Source organism: Arvicanthis niloticus, chromosome 7 (genome assembly GCF_011762505.2).
Source record: "Arvicanthis niloticus isolate mArvNil1 chromosome 7, mArvNil1.pat.X, whole genome shotgun sequence".
Classification (NCBI taxonomy): domain Eukaryota; kingdom Metazoa; phylum Chordata; class Mammalia; order Rodentia; family Muridae; genus Arvicanthis; species Arvicanthis niloticus.
Window position 1 is genome coordinate 47,479,135 of NC_047664.1, and position 18,342 is coordinate 47,497,476.

General features: G+C 43.2%; 1 protein-coding gene across 5 annotated transcripts in view; it reads left to right on the plus strand.

Moving 5' to 3' along the window:
* Positions 1-18,342, plus strand: part of Cc2d2a (coiled-coil and C2 domain containing 2A) — a 77,945-nt gene that overhangs the window by 36,496 nt on the left and 23,107 nt on the right. For 3 of the 5 annotated variants that reach the window (XM_034508681.2, XM_034508685.2, XM_034508687.2), the window contains 11 exons: positions 2,190-2,330; positions 4,621-4,777; positions 5,295-5,536; positions 7,235-7,412; positions 7,909-8,065; positions 10,342-10,489; positions 11,707-11,845; positions 13,446-13,649; positions 15,338-15,430; positions 16,592-16,683; positions 17,825-17,839. In XM_034508681.2, the coding sequence (XP_034364572.1) occupies positions 2,190-2,330; positions 4,621-4,777; positions 5,295-5,536; positions 7,235-7,412; positions 7,909-8,065; positions 10,342-10,489; positions 11,707-11,845; positions 13,446-13,649; positions 15,338-15,430; positions 16,592-16,683; positions 17,825-17,839 (1,566 nt within the window). The remainder of the gene's footprint in view (positions 1-2,189; positions 2,331-4,620; positions 4,778-5,294; positions 5,537-7,234; positions 7,413-7,908; positions 8,066-10,341; positions 10,490-11,706; positions 11,846-13,445; positions 13,650-15,337; positions 15,431-16,591; positions 16,684-17,824; positions 17,840-18,342) is intronic. The other 2 variants (XM_034508684.2, XM_034508686.2) reach the window with 1 other exon arrangement.

Genomic DNA, 18,342 nt, shown 5'->3' on the forward strand with positions numbered 1-18,342 from the left:
CTTCTGAGGCAGATCTTGCTGCAGCCTCTGAGACCACTGCAGCCCTCTCAGCTCCTAGCCACTGGCTCTTAGCCACATACATTGCCTATTTAGAAAGCTCTTCCTTGGTGACACAGCTGTCTTTGCTGTCCTTGGTCAAGTCTACCTCCTCTATCTAGCTAATATAGCTGCCAAGTGTCCGGGGTGTTGTCGTCTTAACCCTTTAAAAACTGTATTCTTCCCTAAAAGGCATCCTCTTCTGTTGATTAACAACGAGGCCAGTGCCTCTGCAACCTTTACCTCAGACCTGGGTACACCATCCACGCTGCAGACCCCCACCCACCTATGCAACACTGCAGGAGTACTACCCAGTATCCTCCTCAAAAATCACCCTTCTCCCCTCCTCCACAGCTCTGCCATCCTTCTCATTAAATGTCCTTCTGGGATTCTTTGCTTATTTAATGCATATGGAAATTATTTTTGTTGTTGAGGAGAGTCTTCAGTATTTCTGAGAAATTGTTTTGTTGGGAACTGCAAGAGGAAGTAGAAAAAATTCTGAAGGTGTTACATAACTCAGTAAATTAATTTGATATTTCAGTTTTTAAAAATAAGACAGAAGGCTGAGCAGTGGTGGCACATATCTTTAATTGCAGCACTTTGGAGGTGGAGGCAGGCAGATCTCTGAGTTTGAGGCCAGCCTGGTCTATAGAACGTGTTCCAGGACAGCCAGGGTTGCACAGAGAAACCCTGTCTTAAATAATTAAGTAAATAAACAAACAAACAAACAACTACGGTACGAGAAGTAGCAGATAATGGGCTAAAAGAAGATCGGATCATCTGGCGATGACAGACAGTGACTGACTTCTGGATGGTGGCCAAGCTTGGGTCCACACATACACCTTATGTGTTAACTTCTCCTCCCAGCAATCCTGCAAAGTGACTTCTGTTAACAAGCCTATTTCACAGATAAGCATGGAGAAGTGACTTAGCTTGTCCAAGGCTAGCTAGTAGGTGCCAAAGCCAGATTCACACAAGGCTGCCACTCTCTTGCTTCCTAAGGACATCAGAGATTCCTGAGTCCTGGGTTCCCAACAGTGACTGCCATGCTTTGCCACTCTCTTATTCTATAGCCACCTATTGAGGTACTCAGCAGCCAAACACCCTTACTTCTCTGCGCTGTTTCTACAGCCCAAGTCAGTCCAAGTAGAACAGACAATCTCAGGCCTTCCCACAGCCAGGGCATGCTAGTTTCTGCAGTGTCCCACCCCCTTGGTTTTCTCAGGATGTTCTCATAGGTCCACCCTTTGTCATACGTTGCTGTCACTTATGTGTGTGTCTGTCTTCTGGGCTATACTACAAACAACTTGAGCACAGAGACACTGCCTGTTTCATAGGCATGTCTGTACACCCTAGACCACACATGGCACCCATTCAAAATTAATCACTTAGCTGATTTATGGTGTACCAGAGTGAATTTGGAGTCTGGATTTGGCTACCATTTAGGAAGAAGGTCTAATATATATCAGATGATGCCAACAGATTACTGAATTAAAGAGAAAAGCACTTTCAGATGCCACCTCTACAGTTGAAGCCAGAACCACTTGCCATCTCGTTAGCACTAAAATTCTTCACAGCAGGCAACATTGCATCCTTTCTGTGCAGAACTCAGGATTTGTGTCAACACAGAGAGCCCTCGGCGCTTGTCTGACAACTGGGACACCAGCAGGCTTCATCCAGGACAACCACTCCTGCTAGTCTCTTCCTGTCATACATACAAAGGCAGCTGTCAGTAGGAGGGACAATAGTTTGAAAAAAGAATTTTAAAAGATAATTTAGTCTATCAAATTGAGATTCAGACAAGGGAGAAGAAATTAAAGAAAATGTCCAAAACACAGACCCCATCTTACTACCTCCTTTTCTACTTCCTCTCACAGCTGCTAACAAAACCACGTCTTAGAAATACTGAAAACACTTAGCAAGAGGAAATTGCCATATGAATGAACTGGAGAAGCAAAGAATTCCAAATTCACTTAGAAACTGTGGCAGAGCTGTGGAAGAAGAGAAAGTCGACTTGGCATAGGGAGCTGGGCTGCAGTTTTGCAGCCACATGTACAAGGGAGGGTTGCCTAGTTCAGTATGCAATAACGAAGCACTATTAACGTTTTATAAATGAAAACTGATACAAACTCATCAATGATTATATCTCATAGGCAGACTCGAAAGCTGCGAGATGCTGAACAAGAGAAAGATCGAACGCTGCTTAAAACCATCATAAAGGTCTGGAAAGAGATTAAGTCATTACGGGAGTTCCAGAGGTTTACGAACACGCCGTTGAAGCTCGTCTTGAGAAAGTAAGGCTTCTCAGATACTGGTGTATCGGGCTGTGTCAGACATCAAGAGAGATGTGGAGTGCATAGATACATGTAATAACTATGAGCAAACAGTGGCAGCCTTGTAGCTGCTTCCCAGTCTGAGAACCAGAGCATCTCAGGCACCTGACAGGTCCCGTGCCTCTCTCCAGCCATGGTAACAGCTGTCTGCTTCTGTGACCATCGTTTTCCTGCCTCTGTATATAACCCCTGAGAATACACAAATTTTTTTGAGAATACACAATTTTTAAAAAAATAGTTTAAAGTATTTTAAATTTTTAAAATAGACACTGTCACTGTCTTTATACAGATCAGAAGAAGGCATCTGATCCCATTACAGATGGTTGTGAGCCACCATGTAGTTGCTGGGAATTGAACTCAGGACCTCTGAAAGAGTAGACAGATGCTCTTAACTGTTGAGCCATCTCTCCAGCCCCAAGAATACACAATTTAATATTGCTTGTTTTCTACTTTTATAGACTCATTGTATAAGTACACAATTACTTTTTTGTGCTATGTATATTTCCGAAATTGACAGCATGTAGCTATAGTTTTGTTTTATAAAACCATACTGTAGGAGCTGAGAAGTTGCCTCAGTCAAGAGAATGGTTGCAACATAAGCATAAAGACATGAGTTCAGGGCTGGTGAGATGACTACTCTTTAGGAGGTCATGAGTTCAAATCCCAGCAACCACATGGTGTCTCACAACCATCCATAATGAGATCTGATACCATACGGGTATCTAAAGACAGCTACAGTGGACTCTAGGCTGGAATGAGCAGGCCCAGAGCGAGCAGGGGCCAGAGCGAGTGGAGCAAGAAGAAGGGAAGGGGGGGGGGGAAGACATGAGTTCAAATCCCTAGCACCTGTGAGAAAAGCCAGGCATGGTTGCACAAGTTTGGAATTCTGGTGCTTGGAAGTTAGGGTTAGGGGACAGATGGATCCCAAAGGACCAAGTTCAGGAAGAGAGACTGTCTCAAAAGATAAGGCTGAGAACAATATTGAAAGACATTCAACATCTGTCTCTAGCCTCCACACATGTATCCATACATACATACTACACACACACACACACCCCACAAACTTCACTACATAGAATTTCAGACTTGCCCACAAGTTTCTCCCAGGACTTATTTTTGCACCCAGATTTTGGGCTAGCCCTCATAGTTTTAGGCAATGGAGAAAAGTGCGGAGTATGAAGCCAGGAAGGTAGACCACACCAGGTAAAAATGAGTCAGCAGTCCATACCCAGCAGCAACTCCAGACTGCCAGGCTGACATGGGCGCAGCTTGTCTGTTGTGTCCCCATCGAGAATCTCCCCCGTCACGAATGAGAAGACTTCTTAGAGATGAGCAGGGAACCTTCATGTCTATTTAACCCAGTACCGTCTTAGTTAAGATTGCTGTGAAGAGACACCATGACCACAGTAACTCTTATAAGGGAAAATATTTTATTGGGGCTGGCTTATAGTTTCAGCGGTTCAGTCCTTTATCACCATGAAGGGAACAGGCAGAAGCATGCAGGCAGACATGGTGCTCGAGCAGCAGAGAGATCCACATCTTGATCCACAGGCAATAGGAAGAAGCTGTGTACGACACTGGGCACAGCTTGGGTATATATGAGACCTGGAAGCCATCCTTCACAGTGACACACTTTCTCCAACAAGGCCACACCTCCTAACAGTGCCACTCCCCATGGGCCAAGCATTCACACACGAATTTATGTTGGTCACAACTATTGAAACTATCACAAGTAATGAGATGGTGTAACATGGTTGTAAGGGGCGGGAGAAGGGGGAAAGCATTTCCCTTCTACAGGTATCCACAGAACGCACTGGGTATATACTCTTTTGATTGGGATGAACTAATGGCTTGTCAACAAAATCATCAGAAAACAACCTGAAGTCATCAACCCAAGTTCAAGAAGTGGCTTAAGGGACTCTGACAGAGACATAATAAAACTATTGAAATGAGTTCTCAGGCCCTTTGGAGTGAGAATTTACTCTGCCTTGGGCAACCCATGGGGAAATTTAAATAGAACGCCCGATTACTGAGTGGCCCACAGCTCTTCCACCTGTGTTCTCGCAGACTAGTTTCTTAACTGTGTTAATGTCTCTTCAGGGCCGATGAGAGCATGAGACTCAGAGTTTAACACAAGCAAATAGTTTTAGACAAGACCCTGGCGCAGGCCAAGCCTGGCATTCTATCTGATGCCTGATTACTGTCTTATTTCATTCCAAGAAATAACCAAGATCTGAAAATTTATTTAAAGGGAAAAAGTTGACCAGAAACTAGATGAGGAAGCCTATGAAGCAGAGATTCAAGCTGAGATCCATGAATTGCTGGAAGAGCACATGGAAGAATACACAACAAAGATGGAGGAGTACAGAGCTTCTCATCAGCAGTGGAAGGCCTGGAGGAAAGCCCAGGTTTGCAAAGCATCACTCAGTCTGGAGTAGGGCTACCTAGGGAGGGCCTGCCTGAGACAGGAGGAAAAGCTAGACCAGCAGGCCACATGGAGGTCTCCCACCAACTCTTCTATTTCTTACCCTGTTGCTGGGGGCCAAAAGGGATGAATTGGATCCAAAAAGCCACCCAGACATCATATTGACAGGACTGTGTATAATCAGTAATGTATATGTCAAATGTGTATTTTCCATGCATGGCCACTTTAAATGGAGGATATTGATGCCTGTGCTGGATGTTTTTCAGATGTTGCCTCATTTCAGAAGCCGTGTGTGTGTGTGTGTGTGTGTGTGTGTGTGTGTGTGTGTGTGTGTGTGTTTTGTGCTTGTCTCCACTCTGGGGTAGAACCAAGACACAGGGAAACGCTGATGGAGGCGGGCTGAAGGTGGGAGGTGTCCAGGTCTCTCTGTTTTGAGTATTATGCTCCTGAAGGCCAGTCCTGGAGACTGTTTTGAAATCAGGTCACCTTTTACCCAACAGAGGGCCAGAAAGAAGAAAAAAAAGCAAACAACAGAGGAACACCCCGAGGAGGAAGAGCCTGAGGAGTCCTTTCCTGAGGAAGAGGTCAAGAAGCCCATCCCCCCAGAGCCCACTGACCCAGCTGTCATAGAGCAGCAGGTGCGGGAGAGAGCGGCCCACAGCAGGAGGAGGCCAGGGGAGCCCACACTCATTCCAGAGTTGAGTCTGGCAGGGAATGTGACCCCCAATGACCAGTGTCCCAGGTAAGCATGTGTTCTAACCATACATGATATTAGAATGTACAAGGTAAATGTGTTCTGACCATTGATGACACTGGTGCACACTCACATGTACCCATACACACACAGGAGCACACAGAGAAATAGATATAATCACACTATACCATATGAACAAAGGAACCATGCCCCACACATAAGCATGAGGTTGAACTGTGTAAAACTGCCTATGTATGCTTGCTTCGGAGATTTCCTAGGGTTCCCCCATCTTTGTACCCCACTTGTTACCTAGGAACACTCTCCATAGAGCTGTCTGTGGAAAAAGAACCCCAACAAGTCAATGCCTGCTCTCCATAGTGGCTTCCTGTACCCATGTCCCCTCAGGCTAGCAGATACACTGAGGTGTCTCTTTGCTTCTTGATTTCAACTTTAAGTCAGTTCATGTCTGGATATGTCTAAATTGCAGGGATATAAAATATTAAAATGATACTCCATTTAATATTGTCAAAAGAATTTCCATTAGGGATAATGAAACACTCTGTAGGTATGTAGCAATGACTATTGCACATGAGTGTATTTAATGGTACTAAAATGTAGATTTAAAAATAGTTAAAATGGTTGGGCATGGGGGTTCATGCCTGTAATCCCAGCACTTGGGAAGTAGAAACAGAAGGATCCAGGCCAGCTACATAAACTCAATCTCAAAAGAAGTTAAAATAATAAATATTATGTCTTACATATTTGACCAAAATATTTAATTGCTATACTATCATCTCAAAAACCTGTATCTGTTTTTATTTGAATAGCCCTTTTACTTTTTGTCAATAGGCTGTAATTGCTATTGACTAGTATTTTGTGTAGTGTCTCTGCAAATATATACAATAATATTAAACATTAATCTTGAAGAATCTGATCTGTTTTCAAACTCCCCGTGCTTCAGCTCTCTCAGTATGCCAGAATGCCCTCTTTTGTGATTCGCATGGTCTTCAACAGTGATACTGAGCATCCACTGAGCAGTCGCCCACTCTCTGAAAACATGAAGGAAATGCTTAGACCTTAGAGAAAGAGACCTGACCTAACGCTAAAGTGCACTACTGTATTTCCTGTGTAAAAACCTATCAGCGTAAACACAAGCCAGTACTGTTCTGTGCATTTTGAATTAGCTCCCTTTTAAAAAAGATTTTGTTATTGTTGTTTCTATGTCTGTGTGTGGGTGCTGTGGGAGTCAGAAGAGGTCATCAGATGAACCCCCTACATCTGGAATTAAAGGCATTATAAGCTGCCTGACCTCGGTGCTGGCAACCAAATTCAGATCCCCTAGAAGAACGGGAACCTCTCTGTTTCCCCTCCCCCTTTTTCTATCACTGAGTCTTTCCAGTCCTGAGTTAATTCCACTTAACAAGGAATAGGTTTCCTTAAGATTTTGTTTTATATGCAAACATAGGTCTCATTTAAGAAACTGGAGAACACTATAATCCAACAGGGATTGGACTCTTATTCTGTCCCCCCATGCCCTTTCAGTGTCTGTCAATGGCATCCCCATTAGTTTCATATCACAATATTTGATTGTAGCAAGCTCCAAAAGACCTGTCACTGGGTCAAATGGACTGATATAACCTTGCCACTCTGTCACTTGCCATGTTCGGTATCCATCCAGTTAACAAATACATGGTGATCCTTAGTAATCAAACACTGACTACAGCTGTAGATGGTCTCACTTTGCAGGGTGGAGGTCTCCAGAAGGGAAGATGTCAGGAGGCGCTCTGTGTACTTAAAGGTCATCTTTAACAGCAAGGAGGTGTCAAGGACTGTTAGCCGGCCTCTAGGGGCAGATTTCCGGGTTCACTTTGGACAGATTTTCAACCTGCAGATATTCAACTGGCCAGAGAGCTTAATGCTTCAGGTACATCTGTTAACTATAATCCCTGCCCCAAGAATTTTGTGATCACTGAAATTATAAGATAGTTTAAAATCAGCTATGGACAAACTGGATGTTTTAAGAGGAACGGGTCAGCCTTTTGGTTATCAAATGTCTCTTTGTAATGTCAGTGAAAACAGATAGGTTACCACTCTAGGTGTCTAAAAAGGCTGGTAGGGAACCTCTGGGACCAGAGAGTTGGTTTGCTGAAGAAATAGTTCAATGTGACCATCTACTAGGATCCAGACATGCTGTTACTTGTCTCCTAGATAACCCTAGATCCCATCACATTAATAATATTAATTACTACAATACCCTATCCCAGGAAACTAGAGTAACTGAGAATCAGGCTGGTCCTGAGCAGGGTATATATAAGATGGTATCTGGGCCAAACCAGCACAAACACTAACAGTGTAGACCAACACCTGAGAGCACATTCTATTGCCACTTCTACTGGCTGAGTCTCTTCTCTGGTTTTCAGGTCTATGAAACTATTGGTCATAGTGGTACCACCTTGCTAGCCGAGGTCTTCCTGCCTATCCCTGAGACTACCCTTGTCACAGGAAGGGCCCCCATTGAAGAGGTGGAGTTCAGCAGTAACCAGCACGTGACATTGGACCATGAGGGCGTTGGCAGTGGTAAGCAAAGCCAATTGTTTTCAGCAGCTCATGGTTTTTATTGTCAGATCCAAATCTATCCATTTCCACTTCACAGATGATCAAAAGTTATCAACAAATAATTATAAAATTAGTATCAAAAATTCAAAAGAAGCCAGGGATAGTGGCTCATACCTTTAACCCTAGCACTTGGGAGGCTAAGGCAGGAGGATGACCACAGACAGAATAGCAAAATGTCTTAAGGAGTGGGGGTGGGGGGCTAGAGAGAAAGAGGGCCAGTAAAATGGCTCAGCAGGTAAAGGCTCTTTGTGCCAAGACTTGGGTAGGGATTCTAATCTCCAGGACCCACATGGTAGAAGTTCATTTTAGTCCTTAACATGTGTACATTAGATACATGATTCCTCACCAAGTCATTTCTTTAAGAAAACAAGTATGACTACACTAATATAAAGTATTTTGTAGTATGACTTAAAGGGGTTTAATATGCTCTTTGATGCCTCAATCCCACTCATAATAATCTTTGTAAAGAAGTAATTTGAAATGAAAATGAAGAATTGTGCATAAAAAGATATACCACAATGATTTAGGTGTATAAAGCTAACTTTATATATATTATAAATTATATATATATATATATATATATATATATATATATATATATATATATGTATATATACAATTATATTTAATTTAATCATTATACGGAGAGCATTCATTGTTGAGGTTTGGTCTTACAGTCCATTGTAATACTACGTGCGGGCGCCCAGGACCTAGAGTCTGTGTGGAGCACCAAGGGATGCTGCCTCCAAGTTGTTTCTGATTGGTAAATAAAGATGTCAACAGCCAATTTCTAGGCAGAAGAGACATAGGTGGGCTCTTGGTTTGCGGGGCTTGGGGTCAGAGGAGAACCAGAAGAAGGTAAATAGAGGCAGGAGAGGCCTCCATGGTTAGGTGGGCCCAAGGGCTGGCCAATTGGAGTTAAAAGCAGCCCAGATGAAACATAGTAAGTAATAACTCAGATTATTGATAGGAAAATAAATTCTAACAACATAGAAAATAGGTATCTGCCCAGCTCGTATGCTGTTTAAGGCTTATTATAAATATAAAGGATGTGTGTGCCGGGCGGTGGTGGCACACGCCTTTAATCCCAGCACTTGGGAGGCAGAGGCAGGTGGATTTCTGAGTTCGAGACCAGCCTGGTCTACAGAGTGAGTTCCAGGACAGCCAGGGCTACACGGAGAAACCCTGTCTCGAAAAAACCAACCCCCCCCCCCCCAAAAAAAAAAAAAGTCTGTGTGTGTCTTTTATCCCGGAACTAAAGGGTCAAAGGCCAGACAGAAATCCTGGATTGGGATTTAATATTTCTACAATAATTCATTATCATTCTCTATTCTAATAAAATGCATGATGGACCTTATGGCTTAACTACATTTTACCTACATGATTATCTCTTTCCTTCCTCAGAGGCATTATACAGTGTTTTGTTTGTTCGCTTAGACAGGTTCTCTCTATTACTCATTAGCTGTTTCTCTCTTACTCATCTCCTAAATAATGCTAGATCCCATCATGTCTGTCCTGGAACTTGCTATGTAGATGAGGCTGGCCCAGAACTCAGTGATCCAGCCTGCCTCTGCATGCCTGACCAGAAGGTGTTTCTAGTCAGGCTTCCTTGGTGACAGCATGAACCCATCCACACCCCTGTCCCCTACAGCACAAATGTTCTCTGTATCTCCCCTAACATCTTCTTCCTTGATGCTTAATGCTCGCCAGCATCCTAAGCGTTTATCTCACTTACTAGCTCTGTTGTACACACTCAAACACAAACATCACAACAACAGGTCACCTCAGCTCATTTCTCTTCATTTGTTTAATTTCTTCTTCACTGCTAAGTTCAGCCTGAATAAGAGCTCATGTAAATGTCTTAAATAAATAGACAAATACCTGCTTTTGAAAAACTTCTTAGAAGAATGTGGTTGTTTCCCATTATATGTATAAGAGCTAAGGATCAGAAAAGGTAGGAAATCTTTCAAAGATCTCACAGCTGTGAACTAGCAGAACCAGGATACTGTACACCAATGGTCTCGAGGCTAGTATACCATGGAAACCCTACTCTCAGCTGTCAGAGAGAGCTTGATTCTGTAGATTTCCCTGGAAAATAAATCCAGTGGCCTGACTTGGGGCACGTGCTCCATCCCACCACCCCTACCCCAGGTTCCTGCTCTCTACTATCCGTTCTCTTGGAGGCCTCGGTCCTCTCCCTTCTAAACCCCACCCTGTTGACCTTGTTACTCCCTTAGGGGTGCCCTTCTCCTTTGAAGCTGATGGCAGCAATCAACTGACTCTAATGACATCGGGGAAAGTTTCCCACAGTGTGGCATGGGCCGTTGGAGAAAATGGGATTCCTTTAATTCCTCCACTGTCACAGCAGAACATTGGATTTCGAAGGTAACATGACTAGAACGGAATGGTGACTGTATTAGAGACATGGGATGTGGAGGCTTGAGATGTCATGCTCTCTCCTTTCATTTCTAGCCACCTATATTGTAATGGTACTTTTACATTTTTTTTTTCTTAAAATTTAGAATACTAATCACCTGACTTACATAGGATGGCCATTGGTATCAGATATACCAAAAACGATTTTTTTTTTTTTTGTTTAATTCTCTCAGAAACTCTGTGTTCTTCTCTCACCTCGTGAACTCAGGGGTGCACAGCACATGGTTATATATTTCTCTCTCACTAAAGGTTCTTTGATAGTGACTGGCAGAGCTTGCTAGATGTAGGAGAGTTCCTGCTCTTTAGCGTTCTTCCCCAACAGCTAGATCTTCAGTCCTTTTCCAGAGGAGGAGGAGCCCTGAGTTCCCAGTCTAGTCCAGGTGCCCACTGTGATGGACTGCAGGTCCAGACAGTCTACAGCCTGGAAACCTATATCCTTCTATCAGAGGCTCCCTTTGCCATCTCAATATAGACAGACTCATTATCAATCAGTCATCTCACCTTCTGGCCATGGCTGCCTATGTCTAAAATTAAAAAATTTACAACCATGCATACACACACACACGAATAAAATGATGTCTCTCCATCACAGAGAAGACACTTTTCCAAATGACTTTAACACGTGGAAAATGAGAATGGGTCTTGCTTTGTCCCCTTCTTGTCCTACATATCCCCATACCAACCTGGCACAAGTAAATGCAGTTCTGTGACATGTCAAGAACCATACAGCCAGGCATTTTCTGATCTCTTTACTGGAATGTAATACGAGGGACATCCTCGGGGCTAAAGTTTTGGCTCCTCCTGAAGTAAAGCAGGGAATGAGCAAGTAAAGTATGGTAATTCATGTTGAGCACGGATCTCCTTTGAGTTCGATGTCCAAAGCTGCTATCCACTGGCCTGGGAGGTGAGGCATTCAGAGCTCCCTGGACCAGAGGGGCCACGATGTAAAATGGGAGGCATGACACTGCATAGGGCAGAATTGTATCATTGGGTCACATTTGCATGCCTTTGATTTCTATTACCTTACAACATATTTAATAATCAAGTAAAGAAAACTAGCCAGAGTCTCCATAGTAAGAAGGTAATGGCTTCTGTAAGCAGCACTGTCTGTGCTGAGGTCAAGCTTCTGATTGCTTTTTCTGTTTATGTTTTTGCTGCTTTTCCAGTGCTTTGAAGAGAGCAGATGCTATTTCATCCATTGGCACATCAGGGCTGACGGACATGAAGAAGTTGGCCAAGTGGGCAGCAGAGTCCAAGCTTGACCCCAATGATCCCAACCATGCCCCGCTGATGCAGCTGATCTCGGTACCATGGCCAGAGATGCACAATGAAATACCATGCCCTTTGCATGCATTCTCTTTTACAGTTTTCTGTACAGCTGTTTAGGAATGCAAGAGCTGTCAATCACAGGTTTAAATTTCAGCTCTGCCTTCTCCTTGGCTGTGAGACATAGTAGAGCATCAATGTCCTGAGCCCTGTGCTGCCCTCACGGAAGACCAGGAGGACATGTGTCGATGTGCATAAACTCTTACATGGGTACACAATCCACATACAATACATATAATTAGCTTATTTTGTTACTGTTTCCTGCAGCCTGAGACACCCCTAAAGAAAGGTTCTATTTCTCGACTACACAGAAAGAAAACTTACTTTAGACTCAGCTGCTTGCTCACAGCCACACTGATAATAACCAGATCCCAGAGCACATGCTTTTCCTCTTGTCCTTTCTGTACTGATGGGGTGTTTTATGAAAACTGTCTACAACTATGTGACTCTAAACACGCTCAATTCATTTCTTGGAATCAAATACAGTGGGTTTAACTGTCCCCAAACTACCATAAACAAGTCGGTGTCTCCTGGGGTGACCATACAAAACGTTCTCCTTCTCATGGCTTATCAGATGGATAATTATAAGAGCTGGGAAACTTTCGTTTTCATCTAGGTTTCGAGACAAATCATTTCATTTGATCTTGGTTCCTTACAAACGATCCTTCCAACGTGATGCCACTTAGCACGAAGATGATTCATATCAGAAAGACGAGCCAGTGCTCCCTCAAGTGCAACATAGTTCCTAGAATAGGTTTGAAGTCATGTCTTAGTTACTATCTTGAAATCAACAATAAATATACTTACCTATCCTGTCCTTTTGTTTTTAACCCAGTAGTTTTTCCATGGGAAAGCAAAGCACAGAGATTCCCTTCCAATTGGCTTCTGTTTATGGGCCAAGCGTTTCCCTAGCGTAAGAGCAGAGTCTCCTATGGTCCCAGATTAGCTGCTCATTTCTGTGTTCTTCCTAGGAGGAGGGCACAGCTGGAAAAGACCCAGGGAGAGAGGATAGCAATGCCCTCAGGCAGGATAGCCACTCTGCTAACTTCTCTGTGGTGTCTAGGAGCTGTCTTCCTGGGCCCTAGAAGTTGGCTGGCCCAGGCCCATCTCTGGCTCACTCTCAATAACCAAGGCCAGGAGATCCTGTTCAGTCAGGAGACCATGATGACCCTGGGAACTGAATGACGCCAGCTGACAAGCACTGATCTACACATATCCATACCGTAATTTAAAAATCCTAGATATTTCACACACATTCAGTACTCTTATTTCCAGTGGGCACCTGGTCAAAGTCCTGCACTGACACAGCTCTTCCTTTGTGCTTTACATGTTAACAGGGAGCACAGATACCACAAGTGAAATTAACTTTTATTTTATGTATTTTTTGAAAACTTATGTGTGGTGATTAAAAAAAAATTGCTAAGTACCCACAGCAGCATCTGCTTGCCTCCCTATGTTTTAATGTAACTTACCTTTTAAATATGTTAGTTGAAAACTAGTTGGCATTCCCGGAGCCCAGCACTGGTTAATTTAAATATCTGCCTGCCACCTGGAGCCATGCGTCTTCTTGCTCTTGTAGGTTGCTACCAGTGGTGAATCTTATGTCCCTGACTTCTTCCGACTGGAGCAGCTGCAGGAGGAATTCAACTTTGTCTCGGAGGAGGAGTTAAATAGATCCAAACGGTTCCGACTTCTCCATCTTAGAAGCCAAGAGGTGCCAGAATTTCGGAATTATAAACAAATTCCAGTATATGACCGAGAAATTATGGAAAAGGTATTCCAGGTAAGAAATTGTCCAACGAGGTTAGGGAACAATCTGTGTTGGCACTTGGCCTGCTGCTGGGTATATACGTGTCAGTGCTTTCTTCAATGCTGCTTTCTCTAATGCAGCACAATTAGAACTATTATTAATTAGGTTGAAAAATACCTTCTGAGCTAATATGACTATTATGCCTGCCTTAGTCGAGGATGCGACTCTATTTGAATAGAGTGAGTCTGTGCTAAGGACTCTCCAGGATGCAGTGGCAGAGCATGGGGAGAACAAGGTGGGTAGGATTTGAGCAGCCAGGCCTAGAAGGAAGGCAGGGACCAGGTACAGCATCTGAGGGCAGGAGGGGAACAAAGGCTCAGCAGAGACAGCTCACCCAGACAGGTGGGACCTGTTGGCCCTTGAGAGCTGATGAAGAATGCAATGTGTTGGTGGAACAAGCCAGCAAGAGGCCGGCAAGTTTGTGTGTGAGGAGGTGAGCGGAGAAGTTCTAGAAAGTATTGTGATTTTTTTTCATGCAGAAACTATTCTTGCCAGATATCTTCAGTCATTTGGTTCTTCCCACTATTGAATTTCCTCAGCTATCAACTGCAGTTAATTAGATGACGAAATCCCTATGAAGATGAGAATAGGATGAAGAGAAAGGTCAGTGGTTATAGACAGACAGATAGACACGTGATCTTGCAGAGGACATGAGTTCGGTTCCTAGCACTCAACAACCATCACTCCAGTTTCAGGGGACTCTGATGCCTTCTCCTGAACTACATGGGTACTAAGCCCACACCTGGTTCACATACATTCATACATACATACATACATACATACATACATACATAGGTAACACACATGCAAGTAAAACACCTAAACAAATAAATCTTAAAACACATGTTTAAGGTTAAAAATAAAAGGATGTAGATAGTGGAATAAAACATCTATGCCTCAAGACCACCCAGATGCTAGGACACTTCTCCATCCTGTCTGGGCTTCTGGTGTAGTAGCTTCCTTTCCATTTGTAAATAGGCTTTTCCAGTTGATCACATGATCACCAATATCATCCAAGTTTGAATCTATGGACTTTAACCAATGGAGACAGAGGTGCCCTCCTCTCCCAAGTTCAAAAACCTTGAATGACATCTCTGGATCACTCAATCTGTGTCTGGGCACTTAACTCTGATGGAGAATGGCATACAAAGTCGAATGTGGTGATCCCCATGGGTACCCACACTGTCCTATCAGTAGTTAAAAGAATAAGCCTGAGTAGATGAGAGCCAAAACCATCTATGACTGTCCTCCAAGAAGCTGACCCAAGTCCCCTGTATGCAGCTAGACGCTCTGTGATAACAGTTTTCACAGAAGCTTTTCACTATTTTTATAACCACTTCATTCAACGCTGATAAGTCAAAACATGCACAGGGCTTGACCAAGTTGCATGTTACACATGTTAGCACCCTGAATTATACCAACTCCCTTTGCTTCTTCCATGGAGTCTGTTCTTTCCTGTGTGAACATGTTAACTTAAATAGTGTGCAGGCATTCCAGCCTACTGACTTGGAATCCTGTGTACTGCATTTGCACCAAAGGTCCGGAGCAAGGCAGAAGATTTAGAATCATGATTTATGACTTAAGCGACACGCGATAACTCCAAGGAAAACAATAGAGAGCACTTTACAGATCGTGACATTATGGTGTCCTTTTAATTTTAGGACTATGAGAAACGGTTACGAGACAGAAATGTAATTGAAACCAAGGACCATCTGGACGCGCACAGAGCCACAGTAGCCAAGTACCTTCAGCAAGTAAGAGAACCACGTAAAAACTATCTTTACAGGGCAAACAGCCAGGATGGTAATGTGGGGGTGGTTCTGCTTTTATAAATGCCTATGGCATCTTAGACAAGCCAGGTAGTCTCTCAGGGCTTGTTTTCCCACATATATAAATAACTGATTGACAACTACATTTACCTCTTGAATATATGAAACCACCAAGTCATGCCATGGATTGTGCTGCTGACTGTTATGAATGGATGTGATTATGAGGGATACCATTTCTGGGTCCTGTTTTTCCTGCTTGCATCTATGTTGTGCTGCTTTGCAACAACCATTGTGAGAAGCAAGAGCTTTCATCCGCCCTGAACTGCCCTTACATACTAGAAAACTAAAAACTAGCTGAAGCAGCCTTTTGTTTATTCTTTCCACTTTTCCTTATTTTGTCATCTTCTTAAAATTATTTGTAAGAAATGCTATAGTAACCACAATGCATTCTCCCTACCTAGGTTATCTCTGCTATGACGTATGTACCAAAAATAATTGCTAACTGACAGCAACTAAGAGGTCCTTAACTTAAATTAGGAGGTGGATTATTCTGTATAAGTAACATGTGCTAACCCACTAAAAATTTCGCTACTGGAACTCCACGTGAGCCATTCTGAGTAGGGGAGAGCCCTAAGAATTTGTTCTCCAGCAGTGGCTGCACACACCTTTGATCCCAGCACTCCAGAGGCAGAGTTTGAGGCCAGCCTGGTCTACAGAGTGAGTTCCAGGACAGCTTGGGCTACACAGAGAAAGCCTGTCTCAAATCAAAACAAACAAAACAAAACTAAAAAAAAAGAATTTGTTCTCAATTGTTCATGCTTCAAGACTGCTCCTAGTTCTTTTTGTATTTATTGTTAGTGTATTCACTCAACAAAATATTACTCTCTTCTGTTTCAGAAACGTTTCAATCTCCTAAAAATATAACAATGAACAAAATGAAAACAACCCAAACCAACTGGTCCAAATCTGCCCTTTAGGAGTTTACAGTCTTGTGGGTGGGTGTGGGGGACTACAGAGTTTCCAGCCATAGAAGACTGGTGGGAGGCTGGGGGTAGAGGGGTTGAGGGAGGACTCACTCAAAGAAACAGAGCCAAATGACATTTAACTAACTTGATCACCTTTAGTAATGCTGATTTCTTCTCCCAGGTTAGAGAATCAGTGGTAAATCGCTTTCTAACTGCCAAACACCATTTTCTTCTTACTGATTTGGTAGTAGAAGAAGAAGTCCCCAATATCAGGTAAAAAATAATCAAACAAAACTACTGTTATTGCTGCTTGTGTTTTTAATCTTACTCCATTACACAGAAGATGTATGTAAGATTTTTGTCATTATACAGTATGCGTTAGAAATCTGCGCCAACCATGCCTCATGATGATGTTAGCTGAGGGACTTATCCAAGGGCAAAATATCCTTGGGCCTCTCCATCATTTTCCATGAGAGCTCATCCCAGCCTTCTCTACTGCCAAGTCCAGCTCGGCAGCCCTTGTAGTTTCCCTTCCCAGTTAAACTACTAGGAGAGCATCCCCTCCTGTGTGTCTGTATGTCCTTCCTGCCTTTCTAGTCTCCTAATACCGGGCTTTCTCATACATCTCACATGGTGGAAGTGACTGAGATCACAACCTCTGAGGTTCTAGGATCCCAAGGGACAGCCTGGTTCTGCCACAAGGCTGAGGCATGTGCTTGGTGAGGCCACATGAGAAAATGGATATTTACATGGAAGTTGGCCACTGGCTTATTTGCTTGATTCCCTGTCAGCCTATTCTTCATATAGTCTCCTTCAGGAGTGAATGCATGGAAGTGAAAGGAAACTCCCTATAAGGGTAGTCTCATAGGAAATCCATTCCATGACCTTCCCAGTGGCCAAGCATCTGGTCTTCCGTAGACATTATATCTTGAGGCTGAAGAGATGGCTCAGCAGTTAAGAGCACTTAATGCTCTTCCAGGGGCCGTAAGTTAGGTTTCCCGCGTCCGCATTGGGCTCTTCATAATCACCTGTAATATCTGTTACCCTCTTCTAATCTCCATGGGAACATGGACATACTCCCACACAAACACACACATTACACACGATTAAAAATAAAATAAGTAAGCAAAGGTCATTTCCTATGCGTGCACGTCCTTTCCCTTATCAAGCCAAGAAAGAAGACAGGGTATTATCCATAGCAGTCCCTTGAAACTCCATCCATGTACTAAAGGTAACAGTGACCACATTAATTTAATGTAATTAATTTAAGAGTCAAGCCTCTTCCCTTAGTCTAGCAGCTCACTGAATGTTTGCACAGGCATAAAAGCTGCAGTTAGAACAGACGGTGATTTTTCACGCTGTTTCTTTTTCTTTCTTTTCTTTCTTTTTTTTCTGCTTTACTTTCTGCATTAAGTTCTGAAGGCTCGGGGTACGTTCTTTCTTTTTTTTTAATTTTAGTTTGTTCTTGGCTTTAAATTAAAATGCTTCCATTTCTAATACTCTCAGTCAACTATGCGCTCGTAGGTAGGCTGCTTGCTAAGGACGTATCGAAGTCCCACAAGAGTGTCTTGGGGGGTGGGGGGAGAAAACATTGGCAAGGGCGGAGAAGTGTCATGTCAGGCTCCCATCTTTGGGCTAGGTATGTGTCCCAGCAGAGTGACTAGAACATGGTCCGAGTTTAGACCCTAATTCTCTTCCTATACTAAGCAGCTTTCAGCAAATCAAGGCACCTATGGAGAGTCTTTGCTGTCTTTATCTGAAAAGTGTGGTAAATGTAATTGTAAAGATTCAAGCTGTTATTGTAAGGCTGCTAGTGCTCCTCCAGATAATACAGAAGACATTTATAAATGGTACCTATTCCGTGTAAGATGCTAGAGACCAAGTTGGAGCCCCTCCTGGAATGCCCTTGGGATGCTTTGTGAGAAGCAGCAG